Source organism: Lacerta agilis, chromosome 2 (genome assembly GCF_009819535.1).
Source record: "Lacerta agilis isolate rLacAgi1 chromosome 2, rLacAgi1.pri, whole genome shotgun sequence".
Taxonomy (NCBI): Eukaryota; Metazoa; Chordata; class Lepidosauria; order Squamata; family Lacertidae; genus Lacerta; species Lacerta agilis.
In genome coordinates this window covers 18,263,749-18,283,225 of record NC_046313.1, presented here as the reverse complement: position 1 = coordinate 18,283,225, position 19,477 = coordinate 18,263,749, and the positions used below count along the sequence as shown (strand labels likewise).

At 48.7% G+C, this 19,477-nt stretch overlaps 1 protein-coding gene across 8 annotated transcripts in view; it reads right to left on the bottom strand.

Moving 5' to 3' along the window:
- Window positions 1–19,477, bottom strand: part of RHBDL3 (rhomboid like 3) — a 121,418-nt gene that overhangs the window by 49,772 nt on the left and 52,169 nt on the right. For all 8 annotated transcript variants that reach the window (XM_033138759.1, XM_033138763.1, XM_033138761.1 and 5 more), the window contains one exon: window positions 15,012–15,170. In XM_033138759.1, coding sequence (XP_032994650.1) covers window positions 15,012–15,170 — 159 coding nt within the window. The remainder of the gene's footprint in view (window positions 1–15,011; window positions 15,171–19,477) is intronic.

Below are 19,477 nucleotides of genomic sequence, written 5' to 3'. Positions count from 1 at the left end.
AAAGAAAATAACAGAAAATGCCCTGCCAGACAACAAGAGCAAAGGAAAACACATGTTTGTTTTTTTGCCAGTAAAGGAAAAACAAAATTTCAGGAAGAATTTTTTTTATTTTAATCCACAGCCATCAGGATAAAAAAGGAGACCTCTTGCCAGCACCATAAACAAAACAGGCTGCAATCCGCATGCATATGTATGAGAAATAATTCAAAAGGCAACATTTATTTGACTGCTTTTATAGCTTTCTTCTGGAAAGCAGTGAGTGCAGGTCTCAGTTTTTCTCTCGAAAAATATATTAATAGTTATGCCAACTGAATAATTTTCTAGGAATGTTTTGTTGTTGTTGTTGTTGTTGTTGTTGTTGTCCATCGCATCAGCTTGCTGTTGAGTGACCACTGAGTGAAATGGAAATGGAATCCCGACAGTTTCAATTGCATGCGCTGGTCACAATCATAATTTGTATTCCTGTGTTCTTATCATCTGCGCACAACTTTTAGAGTCTGCCTCCACTTGGTGCCCTTAACATTTCGTTTGGTTCATTTCTTGTTGTCCCTCGTTGTTTCTATATCTGCTATACATACATGCTTCTTTCTCGAGAAATAGTCTATTTTTGTTTTTTTGTTTTTTTAAAAAAACAACCTAAATATATGCATGAACAGCTGTGTACCTACTTTGCAGGTGACGTCCAAAATAACTTTTAAGAAGTTGAGGCATCTCTCTGGGATGGTGAAGCAGCTGGGCTTGACTAGAAGGATGTACATACAACCATATTAAGAGGGAATATTGTACTGTACTAAGAAAATGTGAAGAGTTCCTAACAATTCCCTTTTAGAAACTATTTCTGATGTGATTGAATCCAGCTTTCTTTCTTTCTTTCTTTCTTTCTTTCTTTCTTTCTTTCTTTCCTTCTTTCCTTCTTTCCTTTCTCTCTCTCTCTCTCTCTCTCTCTCTCTCTCTCTCTCTCTCTCTCTCTACACACTGATTCCCAGATTTAAAAAAAACTAAGGTTAACTTATGGAAAATTAAATCAAAGCCATTAAAAATTAAGAGATATGCCAACTACTTCCTCCTACTTCACAAAGAAGTAGCCGGTCATTTCTAATTACCGGTATCCCTGAAACAGAAAACGTCACGTTCTATCAAACTCACAGGAATGTTTTATTTAAATGCTTTTCTAGGTTGCTAAGTAGTTTTTACTAGTTATTTGAATTCTTTGTTAGTGACTGGTATCAAGAGGCCCCCAGCTGAGGCCAGAGCTCCTTTGTACAGGAAATCCGTAAGACACAATCCATCCCTTAAGGATCTTTCCTGGGGGGGGGGGAGAGACAAAAAGAAACAAGAGGCTTAAAGAGGTGATGGAGTGTACTAAAGGTCACAGAGTAAGGTCAAAAAGGCAGGGGCGGGGAACAAAATATTGCCCAAATACTCTAGGTATCCAGTTGCTTTATCATGTGGTTTTCTGTGGCATTTGGCAGCCCAGTGTGTGTTATATGATGTGCATGTGGGTATAAAGAATTGGTTCACCACAGTGGCAGGCAGAACAATTCAACAACCGCCAAGTGACTGCTATGTCACTTATACCAAAGAAGTGTCACTTAATTTAAAGTTTTTCAGTTATACAAAACATATCAGTAATAAAGTATACCTGAAGGAGCATCTCCACCCACATCGTTCAGCCCGGACACTGAGATCCAGCGCCAATGGCCTTCTGGTTGTTCCCTCACTGCGAAAAGTGAGGTTACAGGGAAGCTGGCAGAGGGCCTTATCGGTAGTGGCACCCGTCCTGTGGAACGCCCTCCCATCAAATGTCAAGGAAATAAACAACTATCTGACATTTAGAACACATCTGAAGGCAGCCCTGTTTAGGGAAGTTTTCAATGTTTGATGTTTTATTGTGATGGCCTGGGAGTCAGACTCTGATGCTGAACCTGAGGGATCCCAGCCTGCACAGGATTCCCCGCCTCCAGAACCAGCTGAGCCGGGGCCAGGGCTTGAGCCTGAAGGATCCCCACCTGTGCTGGATCCCCAGGTGCAGGCATCAGCAGAGTCTGCTCTGGCTCCTGATGGGAGGGAGGACCCATTGCCTGCAGGTGCTCCACTCCCAGCCTCTTCAGAGGAAGCTGAGGCTTCCCCTGGGTCCTGTAACCCACCATCCTCTCCTGAGCTACAGAGGCTCAGGGCAGAGAGGCGAAGGGAGTTAAGTGTCTGCAGGAGGAGTGCTCGCCTCCAGGCCCGGAGGAGAGGCGAGTCTCCAGAGGATCGGGACCGCCCTAAGCATAGGGCCAGATAAAAGCCAGCCAGACCAAGCCCAAGTTGCGTGAGCAACTTAGTTGCAAGCGTGTGCTCAACCTGCAACCTTGTGCCTGAACCTGCCTTGGACCTTGACCTGCTTCCTGCCTCGCTCCCCGCCGGACTGACCTCCTTTGGACCCCTAGACCCAGGACTGGACTTGGACCTCGCTTCATGGACAAGCCCTTGGGGCCAGCACAGTTTGCTCACGCCACACCCGCACTCCCCCTTCGCTGGAGTGCGTTCGGGAGGAACTAGTAGCCATGGCCGACCAGGCGGCTGCGCTGGTGGCATTGGCCCAGGAGAACCAGGCCTTGACCCACACCGTGCAGCAGCTAAGCAATGCGGTTACGGCGCTTCAGCAGCGTTTGGATGCCTTACCGGCTCCTGGGGCCGCCGCCCCAGCTCCTGGCAAGTACCCAGTGGCCCTGCCAGAGAAATTTGATGGGTCCCCAGCCAGCTTTCCCATGTTTCTCGCCCAGGCCAAGCTGTATATTCAGGGGCGAGCTCGGGATTTCCCCGACGACCGCACCAAGGTGCACTTCCTGATCAGCTTGCTGAAGGACCAGGCGGCCAAGTGGGCGTTGCCGCTGCTCCGGCAAGACTCCCCCTTGCTGACAGACTATACGGGGTTTTGCAATCTTCTGGAAACCACGTTCGCCAACCCTCAGAAGGGGAGTCAAGCCAATCGGGCAATTCGGCGGTTGAAACAGGGCAAGTCCACAGTGGCCACCTACGCCACGGAATTTCGGCTGCTGGCGCAGGACTTGACCTGGAACGACTCTGCACTGCGGGACCAGTATCTCGAGGGACTTTCAGACGAGATACTGGATCAGCTGGCCACGTTGGATCGCCCTGCCACACTGGATGCCCTCATCCAATGGAGTCTGCAGATAGACGATCGGTTGGAGGACCGTCGCCAGGCCCGGGGCCGCCGGCACTCCGGGCTCCCGGCGCCGGTGCTTCCCTGCAGTTCCGTGGCCAGAGCTGAGTCATTGGAGGAGCCGATGCAGCTCGGGGCAGCGCGGCCTCGCCTCTCCCCCTCGGAAAAGACTCGGCGTCGAGAGGGGAACCTGTGTCTCTACTGCGGTGGGAGTGGACACTATGCCCGAACCTGCCCTGAGAAACGCCAGCCGCAGGGAAAACGGCCAACCCCAGTAGCCGATGGCCCAGGCTACCTGGGGTCCCAAGCATTGCATGATGGGCCCTCACCAGTGGAATTGCAACACCTCATGATACCGGTGCGTCTATACCCCCCCGGTGGGCCCTGGATTCTCACCCACGCTCTGGTGGATTCGGGGGCAACCCGCTCCTATATGGACTCTGCCTTCGCCACTCAGCATCAGGTGCCGCTTCAGAACAAGCCGGAACCAGTACAGGTGGAAGCAATTGACGGACGGCTCCTACGCTCAGGCGCTGTTACTCGGGAGACCCAGCCCTTGGTCCTGTGCTACCAGCAGCACCGGGAGGTGCGAACCCTGGACATTGCCACCATGCCCCGGTTTCCCCTGGTGCTTGGGATGGACTGGCTGGAGTCGCACAATGTTCAGATTGACTGGGTCAATCGGACTGTACGCTTCCCAGACCCGGGTTCCCATGCTCAGTCCGAGTTAGTAGCTGCTGCCCCCATGGGGCAGGCTGTGTCAACGCTCCCTGCCGTGTACCAGGACTATTTAGACGTGTTCGAGGAACAGGGAGCAGACCAGCTGCCGCCTCATCGGTCCTTCGACTGCGGCATAGACCTACAGCCTGGGGCGCCCCTGCCTGTGAGCCGCCTATATTCTCTTTCGGAGCCAGAGCGTGAAGCCTTGCAGGACTTCCTTCGCAAGAACCTGGAACGCGGGTTCATTAGGCCCTCTACCTCACCCACTGCCGCTCCTGTACTCTTCGTTAAGAAGAAGTGTGGGGAGCTTCGCCTCTGCCATGACTACCGGGCCCTGAATAAGATCACCATCCCAGACCGGTACCCCTTGCCCCTTATTGCAGAATTGCTGGAGCGGGTGCAGGGGGCGCAGATGTTCACCAAACTGGACCTCCGAGGGGCCTACAACTTGATTCGGATCCGTGCCGGGGACGAGTGGAAGACGGCATTCGGGACCCGGTATGGGCAGTTTGAATACCTGGTTATGCCGTTCGGATTATGCAACGCGCCCGCCGTGTTTCAACGGTACATCAACCACGTGTTCCAGGACTTGCTAGACAAATACGTGGTGGTGTACCTAGATGATATTCTGATTTATTCCCGTGACCCAGCCCGTCACGAGAGTCATGTTCGGTCCGTGTTGCAGCGCTTGCGGGAGCACCGCCTGTACGCCAAGCTCAGCAAGTGCGAGTTCCACCAGCGGTCAGTGGACTTCCTTGGACACCGACTCTCCCCTGACGGGGTGCAGATGGACCCTGGGAAGGTGGCTGCGGTTCGAGAGTGGGCAGCGCCCCGGAACCGCAAGGACTTACAGCGGTTCCTAGGGTTCGCCAACTATTACCGGACCTTCATTGCAGATTATGCTCATCGCACCACCCCATTAACCCGACTGCTGCGCCCCAAGACGCCCTTCTCCTGGGATGAGGAGGCTGAAGTGGCATTTCAGGGGTTAAAAGCCTGTTTCCAGAGGGCGCCGATTTTACAGCATCCTGATCCCTCTCGTCCCTTCGTGGTGGAGACTGATGCCTCCAGTACGGCTCTCGGTGCCATCCTGTCTCAGCAACATGGACCTGATGCGCCGCTGTTACCCTGCGCTTACTACTCCCGGCAGCTCCTTCCGGCGGAGCGTAACTATACCGTGTGGGAGCGGGAACTACTGGCCATCAAGGTGGCCTTTGAGGTCTGGCGCCATCATCTTGAGGGGGCACGACACCCGGTGGAAGTGAGAACGGACCACCGGAATCTGGAGTACCTCCAGACCACCCGCAAGTTGAACCAGAGGCAGATCCGGTGGGCGCTGTTTTTCTCCCGGTTCCAGTTCCGGATCCGCTACATCCCTAGCTCCCAAAACCGGAAAGCGGATGCCCTGTCCCGGAAACCCGAGGACGTCGCGGACACTGTACAGCAGGCAGTACCGACGACTATCTTACCACCGGCCGCATTCCTGGCCACTCAGGAGGCCAAGCCGCTGCAGGCTCGGGTGCGAGAACAGCAACGGGTCGACGCTTGGGCTCAGGAACGGCTCCGGGAACTGTCTGACGGGTCATGCCCTCGATATCCGGGGCTGGCCCTGCACCAGGGCCTACTGCTGCACCAGGGTCGTCTATACATCCCACCAGGACCATTGCGGGCTGAGGTTCTCCAGTTGTCCCACGATGCCCCAGCAGCAGGGCACTTTGGGCGGTACCGGACCACCCATCTGGTAAGCCGGGAGTTCTGGTGGCCCCGCCTGAAGGCTGATGTGGCACGCTATGTTGCTGGTTGCGATGTCTGCCGGCGGGCCAAGGGTCCTACCGGGCGACCTCCCGGTCTGCTCCAGCCATTACCAGTCCCACCGCGTCCCTGGCACACGGTCTCGCTGGACTTTGTGGTGGACTTGCCCCCATCTCGTCACTGTACCTGCCTCCTGGTTTTCACGGACCATTTCACTAAGATGGTGCACTGTGCCCCCTGCCCGTCCATACCCACAGCTAAGGAAACGGCTCAACTGTACTTGCAGCACATCTTCCGCCTGCATGGCCTTCCCGAGCGTGTGGTTTCTGACCGCGGCGTCCAGTTCACATCCCACTTCTGGCGAGCCCTGCACCAGACCCTTGGGACGGAGGTCTGTCTATCTTCGGCCCACCACCCGCAGACCGATGGCCAGACGGAACGGGCAAATGCGGTGCTGGAGCAGTACCTCCGGTGTTACTGCAGCTTCCAGCAGGATGACTGGGTCGATCACTTGCCATTGGCGGAGTTCGCCTACAACAATGCAGTGAACGCCTCCACCCAGCAGACCCCGTTCCAGGCCTCCTACGGCTACCATCCACGTTTGTTCCCGGACGTGCTGCCAGCTTCCGCGGTCCCCGCAGTGACAGACTGGCTTCAGGAGCTTCAGTCCCAGCAACAATTATTGATGGAGCAACTGCGCCAGGCCAAGGACGCATACAAGGCCCAGGCTGACCGACATCGTCAGGAGGGGCCAGAACTCCATGTTGGCGATCGGGTGTGGCTCTCTACCCGTCACCTACATCCTTCTCGGCCCTCACGAAAGCTGGATGCACGGTTTGCCGGCCCATTCACCATCACTGCGCAGGTGTCGCCGGTGGCGTTTCGCCTCCAATTACCTCCAGCGCTCAAGGTTCACCCAGTATTCCACCGGTCCCTACTTAGTCCAGTCGCCCCGCCCGACGAGTTCCACCCAGACAATCCACGACCGCAGCCAGTTTTGGTTGAGGGGGAGCCTGAGTACGAGGTGGAGCGCATTCTCGACTCACGATACCGCAGGGGGAAGCTCCAATACCTCATCGACTGGAAGGGGTATGGGCCTGAGGATCGTTCATGGGAACCAGCGGAAAACGTCCACGCACCTGCCTGCCTCCGTGATTTCCATGCAGCTTACCCCAGCAAGCCTGGTCCGGCCCCTCGGTTGAGGGGGAGGCCTGGGAGGGGGGATGGTGTGATGGCCTGGGAGTCAGACTCTGATGCTGAACCTGAGGGATCCCAGCCTGCACAGGATTCCCCGCCTCCAGAACCAGCTGAGCCGGGGCCAGGGCTTGAGCCTGAAGGATCCCCACCTGTGCTGGATCCCCAGGTGCAGGCATCAGCAGAGTCTGCTCTGGCTCCTGATGGGAGGGAGGACCCATTGCCTGCAGGTGCTCCACTCCCAGCCTCTTCAGAGGAAGCTGAGGCTTCCCCTGGGTCCTGTAACCCACCATCCTCTCCTGAGCTACAGAGGCTCAGGGCAGAGAGGCGAAGGGAGTTAAGTGTCTGCAGGAGGAGTGCTCGCCTCCAGGCCCGGAGGAGAGGCGAGTCTCCAGAGGATCGGGACCGCCCTAAGCATAGGGCCAGATAAAAGCCAGCCAGACCAAGCCCAAGTTGCGTGAGCAACTTAGTTGCAAGCGTGTGCTCAACCTGCAACCTTGTGCCTGAACCTGCCTTGGACCTTGACCTGCTTCCTGCCTCGCTCCCCGCCGGACTGACCTCCTTTGGACCCCTAGACCCAGGACTGGACTTGGACCTCGCTTCATGGACAAGCCCTTGGGGCCAGCACATTTATTGTGTTTTTAATATTCTGTTGGGAGCCGCCCAGAGTGGCTGGGGGATCCCAGCCAGATGGGTGGGGTATATTATTATTATTATTATTATTATTATTATTATTATTAGACCACTATGTCACAGCTACCATAACACAGTTGCAACCCTATGTCAACAAGTGGCAGAATCAACAATGGCTGTAGAAAGCAACACTCCCACAGCACCCACCCCTGACAATTCTACCATCCACCCATCATGATGAAGCTCACTAACAACACTTTAATGGTCATCAATCTGAATGGCTTTTATAGCTGGGATAGCTCACTTGATAGACAGTATGAGGCTCAATCTCAGGGTTGTGGGGTTGAGCCCCACATTGGTCAAAAGATCCCTGCATTGCAGAGGGTTTGACTAAGAAGACCCTCGTGGTCCCTTCCAACTCTATGATTCACACACCTAACACTGTGAGATGCACACCGTATAAAACAGGAAGCTCTGTAGAAATGAACTGTCTTGGATGATGTCACCATAGTACATAGCTGCTCCCAACAGGAACCTAATTAAATTGTCTTCCAGCCAGAGCCTCACAGCAGACCATGACTCTTTACCCTGCACAGGCTTCTTGTTGGATCAAAAGGAGACACAGCACACTCAGAAGCAGAAAGATCTCTCTGAAGAAAGAACTGGAACACCATTTTTTAAAAGCTTAGACTCAATAATATGAGCAGATATGCCTCCAACTCGCTGGGAGATGGATTGCCTAGTGAGCTGAGAGTGATAAGCCATGATCCGAGTCCCACTCAGGATGGTGTTTCTTTCCTGCATGGAGCTCTGCCCATAGAGGGATTTTTCCCCCCACTGGAATGCTATATCCGCATGAGGTCCACAGGCAAGTTTCCCTACAGTGTAACTGCAAGAGGTTCTGATACAGCAAAAATGGGTTTGTGCTGTTATCTTCTTGGCCCACGTGGCAAACCAAGTGAATTGTGGGAGTATCACAGGTGGTACCATTAAACAAGGGAAGTACTGATTCCAGTAGGGTGTCCCAGTGGCAAACCAAGCAAGGTTGGTAAAAAGGTATTTTAATATGGCTGAGAGTCTGGGAGCAGCGCCAGGTTCAAAGATGATTCTGCAGCTGTGAACATGTTCCTTGGTCCCCTCAAAAACAGGCACTGCACACACTAACCGGCCCACCGCCTAACCAAACGCCGCTGTGTGCCTTTTCTCCGCCGCTAGTTTAAGCCCATCAATCAAAACTTCTTGTAATGTCCCTCCTCTAGCTGTGCAGCAAGCCAAGGGTAAAGCGATGGTGTCCTGAACTTGTTTTGAGATGCCATGAACAGCTCTGATCAATAACGTTTTAACCATTCGCAGCTGGCTCTTGCTTTTCTTTCATGAATATTGATAAGAACATACAAAGTCACACTTGTAATCCACCCATATACAATATATATTTTGTCTCAATCTCTATTTTCAGCGCCACAAATCTTTTTCTTTTCTTTTTTTTGCAGGGGTGGGGTTAGCTGATCAAGCATGCTAAGTAAGTCAAACAAAACTGTATTGCTCATGCTTCAAATTCTGCTTGCAAATCCATTATGCTATAATATTTCTTTAAATAGTCCAAAAAGACAATTTCTCCCTCATTTCATTTAACCCCCCTTGCAGATAATGTGGTAAAAAAAAAAAAATCCAACATGAAATTTCACATTACCCACTGGAGCACATCATGTGGAAAGGTTCCTCCCTCCCCACCCCACATGCCTCATGATGTTTTCTTGGGGGCTGTCTACCCCTACCTGAACCCCCTACTTTCACTGGTGAGGCACTCATCAGTGGGCTGTTAGTGGGGCCCATTGGGATGGGCACACACTTTATTTCTTAACCCACCCTTTTGTGCAAATCTGGCATATTAGAAAACTTATAACTCAAAAGTAAAAATGAAAATAAAAGAAGCGGCCACAGGTAAACAAATGGCCACAATGGACCTCAGCTGTGGTATATGGTATGCAAAGGGTTAAAAGGAAGTGCAACCATTGCTGCTGCTCCTATGACTCATTGGGTGGGATTTATGTTGTGTGTCCCTCTACCAGTTCCTTTCTATGTAAGCTGGCCTTGGTTACTCATGTTTATCCTCTGTTGAATAATGCACTTGTTCTGCTTTTCTCTTGGAGTCTGCTGTGGTGCCTGGTTAACAGAAAGGTGTGAGTAGATGCATGATGGACCTATTTAAGAATATTACACCAGATTTCCAGAAATTATGCTGGGTGGGGAAGTACTGATTGAGGGGAGAGGACAACAAGGCACAGTACAAACACATCTCATCAAGCACGGACCCACTAGTGTGGATGGGAAACACTGAGACAGCGTCCAACCGAAAGTGCTCATGTGTGGGCAAATATGCATGAGAACAAACATGGAAAGAAACTGGACCTGGGAGACCCATGTGCACTGTAACACTTTGGTGCATGTGCGGCCACTATGGAAGGCTAAGTTTTAAGCTACAACTGGAAGTCTCCATTAGGAGGACTGGATCTCTAGTCAAGACAACACAATCAGGACCTAGAGATTGTCACCACAGTTCACAACCAATCCCTCAATCCAAATAACTGAGCTAAAACACTTTTACCTGGGCAACATAGCGGTGCAATTAGGCAATGAGACCCAGACATAAAGTTCAGGGGGGTGGACAGCTCTGTAGACAGTAAAGAATATTACTTATAGCTGTTGCCTTCAGGGCTCCTTCTGCTGAGTGCAGCACCCCAAAGTCCTGCCCCGAAGGCAACTTGAGTGCAACATGGTTGTCTTACTTGCTTTGCCTTAGTGACAGTTCCATGTGCTCCTTTGGAGGCCACTCTCGGGGTCCTCCAATTTTTTAGAGTGCTCATCAGGTGGTGGAGGGAGTTGCTCTGGGAAGAGGAGGGACCTCAGAAGTCTGGTTGCATGCACCGTTCAATCCCTTCCTACAAGAAGAAGGAATTCCTGGGTCTTTCAGCCACATAGCCTTGTTTTGTGTACCTTAGAGGTCACCCACGGGGCACCCTTTCCCCCTTCTCTAGAGAACTGTGAGCTCTGAAAGCATTAATGACCCTGCTCTTGTTTCAAGGGAATGCTTTTCTTCTAAGGCCCGGGTTGACACACACACAATCGTTTGATTTCTCATTGCTTGATAGCTCACAACTGAATGTGTGAAATGACTCCATGGAACTGTGTTTAATGAAGACCCCTGCTGACTCTGACCAATGGCCCATCTAGTCCAGCATTCGGTTCTCACTGTGGCCAACCAGATGCCTGAGGGAAACTTGCAAGAAGGAACTGAATGAAACAGCACCATCCCTTCCTGTGATTCCCAACACCTGGCATACAAGCAGCAGAGGTGGAACATAGTCTTATCCTCCAGGTTTTTATCCAGTCCTTTTTAAAAAAGTCATCCAAATTGATTGCCATCACTGCATCTTGGGGGTGAAAATCCCATAGATTAGCTATGCACTGTGTAAAGAAATCCCTTCCTATGTCTGCCTGGAATCTTCCAATGTGCTGCTTCACTAGAGGTCCTTGAGTTCTTAAATTATTTTTGTGGGGTTGCAGGCAGGGAGGAGCATAAATGTTATTACCATGAACTTCTGTCTTCTGTTTTCAGAAGTATTCCAGAAGGCATTCCTTATCTTCAGGAAAGCATCCCAGAAGATGCTGGAAAACTTGCCCCTAGCTATTTTCTCCACACCACCCATAATTTTACGTACGTCAATCACATGGAAGTTCTCTCTGCAGTGTTTCGTATGAGATGGGCTCATTCCCATATGAAAAGTCACCACTTGATGTCACATTTCTCAAGTAATGAGCATGCACGCACATAAACCAGGTGACCACTAACCTCAGAACGTTGCCCACTGACCAGCTCCAACATCAGGTGAATTTAGGCTGCAACCTCAGGCACAGTTAATGCTGGGAGTTAAGTCCCACTAAATCCAGCAGAAGATACATCTGGAAATTTTATTGTCCAGAAACAGACTGCTACATTGGCACCTCCAGATCTGAACTCGTCCACTTCAAAGCTTTATGTGGAGATGAGAGAAGACAATGGCAGGCTTCAGATAGATGCAAACATCCTTGGAAAGGTGTCCAACATTCAGTGATGCTTCCAATGAACAGTGGCCCTATTTCCTATATAATTTGAAGCTTCAGTGTCAGTATGTCAGTTGACTACAATGGCAAAAACGTAAATGAATGGGTACAGAGGGTTAGGTGTGATAGGAAATCAATGGTTTCTTGCCACATTGGTTCAATAAACATATAATGAAACTTTCTCATTTATAGGGGGGATCGTCTGGGTCAGAAGTTGCTCGTGAAAAGCCTTCTTTTCAAAACCAAGGTACCTTAAACTGAAAGTGGGGTTTGCTTGACAGTGTCAAACAGAGTGGTGGATGCCAGGGATTCTGGAAGATTGCAGCAGGCTTATCATGCCACCATTTTCCAATGTTCTCCTGAGGACTGGCTGCAGCTTTGAGGGAGCAAGTGCTGTCTGAAGAACTTCTTTCTTTTGTCTGTCCTGAATCTTCTAAAGCTTGGCTTTGCTGGGTGACCCCACGTCCCACCGTTATGAGTCTCCACGCCATGCAAAGTTTCCTCCATGAGGCCCCTATCTTTGCTGATGACCCAGCTGGCTTACCTGACAATCATCAGTGGACACAGAATCTTGAGTCGCTGCTGGGGGAATGAAATGAGGCATCCTGAACAAGAGCACTCTACCGCACGCTGCAATATTTCCTTATAGGCCTTGCTTTTTCATTTAGGATCACCTGGTATCAACTCTGCGCCATGAACATTCTCTTGTTGTGAGCCTACAGCCTGTGAACCCAGAAAGCCATTGAGGATGAGGGGAACAGAAGAAGAGGTCATGGACTTAAAAAAAAAAAAAACCAGCTGAAGCTGATCAGTAGCAGCTATACTTGGTAGATTCTCAACCCTCAGCAAAGCAGGATTGGCAAGTTAATCCATTATATTTTAGCTAGTGATCATTTCACCTCCCCAACAACTGAAGCTAGCAAATTCTACTGCTGCTGCTTTTCACTATGTGCATAAAAACCATTCTCAAGACATACACAGTCACACGTTTATGTGCTCATCATGATTATGCTTAGTTTGCAATTTAATGAGGTTAATCATGTAGCCCTGCTGATCTTCTTGCCTGGCTAAGTAAAGAAAATTGATACAACAAGCACACACACATACACACACACAAAATCCAGCTCCAGCAGCACAGTAACATTCCTGCTCTGATCATGGGATGGGGAGAAAAGCAAATGTATAAGGAACAGATTGAGGTGCTGGAGCCTGAATTTAGCTTGACCAAAGCAGGCTGAGCTCAGAAAGAGCTAAACCCCAAAGACACAAAGATGAGACCTCCCCTTCAGAAAGACTGGAGCTGTAATCTTGCACAGTCACAGCGTTATCCTGTACATGTATACTTGGAAATCTTGCTCGTCTAGCCACTACATTATACTGACTCTCAATTGAGGTCATTCTCCTGTTACTAGCTTTTCCTCAAAGTAGGTACAAGCAGCAGCTAACAGCGAGAGAGGGAGGTTTGCCAGTTGTCTGAGTATATGACCACAAGGAAACTATGGCAGTTAAAAGATTTAGAGCAGGGGCAGCTGGTGTGCCCTCCATAGGTTGTTGGGCTCCATCAGCCACAGCCAGCATGGATGATAGGAGTTGTAGCCCAGCAACATCTAGAAGGCACTTCTCCTAATTTATGCTCGAGATCTCTAGCTTTAAGGCCAGCAGCTAAGCCAAGATGGAAGTGATGCCACTCATACCAATCAATAGCTTTACACTGACTCTAGCTGTTAACATACCTTCTGCAGAGAGCAGAATATGGGGTGTGTGTGGAAATAAGAGACTGTCATAGAGAAAGGGTGGGTATTTCTTGGGGTGCTGTGAGTTTGGGAATGATGGGGACCATACTGTCAAAACAGCCGTTACTTACCGTTCCAGCAGCAGAGCACAAACCTATCTATGGCGCTCCAAGTGTGATCTTGTTTGCAAGCAAATGAAGCAATCAAAATCCAGTAAAAAAGACAGAGATTCAAATGAAATACTGCTAGCCTCTGCAACAGCCCTGTCGAGTTGGATTCCAGCATCGAAATTTTTAAAAAGAGGTTTCAAAAATTAAAGCGGCCATATCTTATTATGCAACTCATAAAACACAATTGCCAAATGGATTGCTATGGGAGGCAGATTCCCAAGTCAAACTGGAGGTATGGTTTTGTGACTGACCTACAGGCACAGATTTTAGGTTAATCTGCAGGTTCATAGAAACGTAGATCTGAAGGACCTCAAAGGATCATCTAGTCCAATCTCCTCCAATCCAAGGTTGGTCTCTGTCTGTCCTTTAGGCAAACCTCTATACACGGTGGATTATTCCGAAGGAACTGGGCTGCTTTAGGCCTTCACCACTTTCACAGCCAGAACTCCACTTTCATTTCAACTTACAACATGGGGTCTATATCTATTTTTCTTTACAACATATGCCCATCTTCCTCCTCTTCCTCCTCTTCCTCCTCCATCTCTGTCTTTCTCCTTTTAAAACTATGTACAACAACAACAGCAACCACCACCATGCAAGTAGTGGTGGGTTCCTTGGATCTTACGCAGGTCCTAACTCAGGTTTTAGATCATGGATCTAGGCCAGAAGGAACACATGTTTATAAGGGCACACTTTTGGAAATGATTGGGAGTTCCAGGTAAGGTGCTCTGAGTTTCTAAAAGAAGACTGAGATCTAAACAAAATAATTATCAAGCAAGTATAAAATAATGTAAGGATGAGTTTGCAAGTATATATACTCAGCAATTCATCTCAGGCACACAAGTATACCTCAGAATGCAGAAAAAGATAGTGAAAGGATCGTCCTTAAGCATTGGATTTTCTCAAGGGTTTGCTTTGCTAAGACTCCCCCGAAGAAAAACTGTTATCTTCCACAAGAAGTGGGTTGCAAGAAGACCAAGAATTTTTGTTTTATTTCACCTGACCTTCGTGGAAAAGACATTTGCTCTGAAAACACAGAAGCTCTTGGCAGGACATTTTGAACCAGAAGCCATCAGGTCAATTATCAAGAAGGATCTCCAAGTTTCCCAATCAACAATATCCTCACTAACAAGGTCCAAACCCAGCCCCTGAGCTAATCTGAAGTGGTGGCGGTGGGGGCAAGCATTTAAAAACATAAGAACAGTCCAGACCAAAGTCCCATCAGGTTTTCCTTCCTCTTTTCTCACAGTGGCCAACCAGATAGCCTTTGAGAAGACCACAAGCAGGACTTCAGCAAAATAGCCTGCTGTTGTTTCTATACTGACAGATATTCAGAGACATGCTCCTTCTGATTCTGGAGGCAGCATACGGCCATAGGATTGCTTTGAAGATGGAAAGCCTTTCAGGCTGACTCCTCTTCCACACCCTTTGACATCACCCTTCCAGGTGAGAGATGCCCAGTGCAGTGGTGAGAAGGGAGCAGAAAATCAGGATAGGGCCCCTGGAGCCAAGCCTACAAATCAGCACAGAATCACTTACCAAGTTGACGAAATCTTGGTAGCAGATCTTCCCATCAGAATTGTTGTCTGCCAAGGCCAAAAGAACTTCCAGCTTGTGTGGATCTAGCTCAGAGCCATGCCTTTGGAGGAGGTTTCGAAATTTCTCAGTGCTGATGTAGCCAGTGTTTTCAGGGTCAAACTGAAAGAGAGAACCAAAGAGAATGGAGTTCGGTATATTAGCGCACAACACATTCCCCATCTCTGGCATATAGCTTCGATTATGGTCATTTTGCAATGATAGGGAAATCCACAGCTATTAATGACACAGGAGGAACCAAGAACAGGATCTAGTTTCAGATGACTTGACTGATTCCAATAATTCAGGCAAACGTAATTTCTCTCCTACAGACCCAGACCCTGAGATCTTCTGAGGCCCTCCTTCATGTGCCTCCTCCTCGAGAGGTCCGGAGGGCAGCAACATGAGAATGGGCCTTCTCTGCAGTGGCCCCCTGTCTGTGGAATGCTCTCCCCAGGGAAGTTCGTCTGGTGCTTTCATTATACACCTTTAGGCACCAGGTGAAAACGTTCCTTTTTTCCCCTCTGTGCCATTCCATTCCCCCCCTCCCTCTCACACACTACGGCGGCGCCTCCTCCCTCCCTCCTCCTGGCTTCTCCCCGCCCTGCCTAGAGGAGGAAGGGGGCTGGGCTAAGCGCCCCTTTCCGGAGCCATCCCTTTTGTGCTCCTCATCTTTCCTCCTCCTCTGCTGCCGCCCCCCTGGTATTCCTGTGGGCCAGAGAGCGGAGCGGATGAGCTCACTCTGCCTACCCGCAAGAACGGCCCTTTTGAATACGGACTGATATACATTTATTGTTAATTGAAATCTCTTATGTTCTTATATTGTAACGAATTATTATCTACATATACTTGTGAATTTGAAGCTGTATTTATTATTTGAAGCTACACATACTATTGTGAGCTTGGAGCTGCTTTTCCGTTTGAATTTACAAGCCTGCAATTCTTACCAGAATACATACTTTTATTTGACTGCAACTCACGAGTAGGATTTATTCCTAGCATTGAAATTTGTGGCCAGAGCAATTGGTGTGCTTTTTTGGGTACCCACAAGAAGCAGCACCAGCAGCAGCGGTTGTGGTGGTTGCGGCGGCAGCCCCTGGGAAGGTAAGCGCAGGGGCTGGGGCTGGGAGGAGGACTACTTGCCCCCCTCGCCTCTTCATCCAGCTCCCCCTGCTTCTCCAGCCCACCACAAGGTCTGAGGGACAGTGGACTAAAAAAAAATTGCCCACCCCTGTCCTAGCCCAACCAGAAGCACTGCAGCACACGAGCTCCCTTTAAGCCATTTAAATTCTACAGGAGTCAGCAGGACGACCACCATGAGCTCCATTAGCTCTCCTCTCTCCTTCCAGTAATGCCTTTGCCTCCAGCAGAAGAGAAAGATGTCTTGGCGGAAAAAGCACCCCATTCTGCTGACTGTAGTTGATGTATCTGCAGAGCAAGTTTGAACGCCATCAAACGTATCAGAATGTATTGTACTGCTTCGTGTCACTCGAGGGTTCCTGTTCTTCAGTGGCTTTTCCAGACAGCAAGGAACTTTGAGACAGATGTCTGTCATTAAAAAAAAAGAGAGCAAGAGAGAGGAACAGGCAGCACAAGAGAGAGAGAGATTTTATGTATATCTAAATCAGGCTGTAAGGAGCAGGTTTGCAACGGCTCAGCAATAGAGCTGCTGCCTGTGACCTTAAAAAAACTATTTTCTGCTCCAATTGCTATCATTGTCTCAATCCCATCCTGCAACGTTGTCTAGGTCTTGCTGCAGTTGACGTCTGTATGTTCTTCCTCCTGGTTTTTGGCACGCAAACCATGACAGGTTTTGACACGGCCTCCTAGACTCCGATACTACTGCCAGGTAGCATTTTACTCTTTCCTTCTGGATCACGTTCGGCTTTTCTGCATGTACATATGGAAGCTCTCTCACAGGAAAAGTGCCGTTAGGGATGCCAGCTATTTCTCCATCTAGACTCACAGTTGCACTCAAGCAGGGATCCTGTCCCATCAATTGCTGTCAAATTGTTTCAGCTACAGACACAGAGACTAAGGCCCCAGCTGCAATATACATCTAAAGCAGTTACCATACGAAACATATCCAACAGCCATGGCTTCTCTCAAAGATTGCTGGGAACTGTGGTTTGTTAAAGGCGCTGTTTCCCCCTCACAGAGCTACAATTCCCAGAGTTCCCTGGGGGGAAGAGGGAGTGACCACTAAACCACTCTGAGAATTGTAACTCTGAGAGGGGTTTGTAGTTTGTTAATGAAATGCACTGCTCTTTCGTAACTGATAAATATTTAAATAAAGTGTGCTTTAAAAGGGTGTTTTAGATATAAAATTCTAACATTTACTGGGTGCTGGGAACTATAAATAAAGTCCTTGCAAATGACTTTATTCCTGCAAGAGGAGGTGCGATGAACAGAGATATAAAATTCGCCGGGATTCAAACTATCATTTTGTGCTCGCAATTAAAAGTGAGAGCCAGAACTGGCATCGGACCCAAGACATTTTCTTTTGTAAACCCGAATCCCACTAGTAACGAAGTGCAATTTACAGTAAATCCAATGCAGTCTAGTCTTGGCTGGATCTCAGCTGTGGGGAGATTTGCCTTTGATCTTCCAAACTTGGCCTGCTGGCCTCTGCTTGCCAATAATGATGATATCAAGCTTGTCGGTTGGATTGAAAGGCAGAAGAAAAGAGTTAGGGATTTATGAGCGAATTTTCAGCCCAGGAGGGCATTTTTCCATGGAAACATGTTGTACATGGGAAAAAGCAGTTTGGTAAGAGCGACAAGAATCTCTCTTCTTTAAAAACAACTATTTTTAAAAAAACTATCTCGCTGTTTTCTGACAGCGAACAAAAGCTGCACCTTTGGCTGCGATTGATTGGACGCAGCAGAAGAAAAAGCCGGCTTGACGAGCAGCGTGGATGGCAAAAGTAGCAGCTTGCCAGCAGCTTAAATCTGGCACAGGTTTCCCCATCAAGCGGAGAACCTGAAAAGAAGTCTGCAGGACAACAATAACCAAAGTTGGCATAAGACTGATTGCTTGGCAGAGAAAACATGTGCCGGTACTTCTGCAGTTTCAGTCAGAGGACCTCCAGATCACAATCAGAGGGGGTCTCCTCTGCCTGAAAAGGGCCCCCCAAATAACAAGCTGGTGGAGACCACAGAGACCAACATCTTCTTCCCAGCCATGGGCCAGACAGGCGTTTCCATGAAACCCAAACGAAAGCTGCAGGCTTCCTTTGTCATTCTCCAATGAACTAGTACTCTGCTGTCACAGCTAACAGCAGTCTATCCTTCATCAAATTGTCTCATCCTGGTTCAAAGCCATTAAACATCAGCATTAAACATAACCAGTTCAAAGTTCATATTGTGTTATCAGTTTCATAATTATTGACCTGGTAATATGTCCATGAATCATGATGTGTATTAGGGCTAGGCAATATGTTGTCCAAAACCAGATTGAAGTCCATATTGTGATATCAGTTTCATAATTTTTGACCTGGCAATATATTGCGAATCACGATGTGTGTGTGTGTTCGCGCTATGCAAAAATCACGATGCAGGAAAAACCGTGAAGCCAGGCAATGCCTCCTCATAATTCCAGCCTTATTTCACACATACCAGTATGTTGCAATATTTAGCTGGTGATGTACTGCAATGCTGAAAACTAGATATCGCCCAGCCCTAGTCACATCTTGAGGGAGAATGTTCTATAAGTCCATTATGCTGTGTGTGTGTAGCTTCAAGTTCCGTTATGATGGGAAAAGCAAAGCAGGGGGGAAACCCTCTCTACTTGCTGCCTACTTTTATAAATGCCCCATTATGTTCTCTTTTCAAAATAAGATTTCAATTTTAAAAACAAACAAACATTTTAGCCTTTCCTCTCAGGGCTGGTGCTCCAGCCTTTTTCATCATTTTGATTGCCCTTTTCTGCGCTTTTTTTGAGCTCTGTGGTGCCCTTCACGAGATGGAACGGACAGGAGCACAGGCAGTATTTCAAATGTGACTCCATAGCAGATTTAAGAGGAATTAATTCACTTGTTTACTTCTTTCTCAGCATCTGTATGCCACCTTTCAGAGCCTAAGCCCTCCCAAGACAGCTTACATACAAAGTTATAAAACGTGAAGAATAGATAAAAATCAATCCATTAAAAAACACAAAAACACTATATAAGCAACAGCATGGAAGACACTCAATAGTTCAGCAGCACAGCAAGTCTAGTAAGACAATGGAGTACACTGGGATACTGTCTATTTTAATTTCAATCCCTTTGCTAATAATCCTAGACAAACAAAAATTGCTGTTTCCACTGCTGCTACACACTGAGTTGACGATTTTCTTGACATGACTACCATGACACCAAGATATCTTTGCTGATTAATCTCTGTCAGTTTAGACTCATCAAGATATATATATTTATTACATCATTTTAT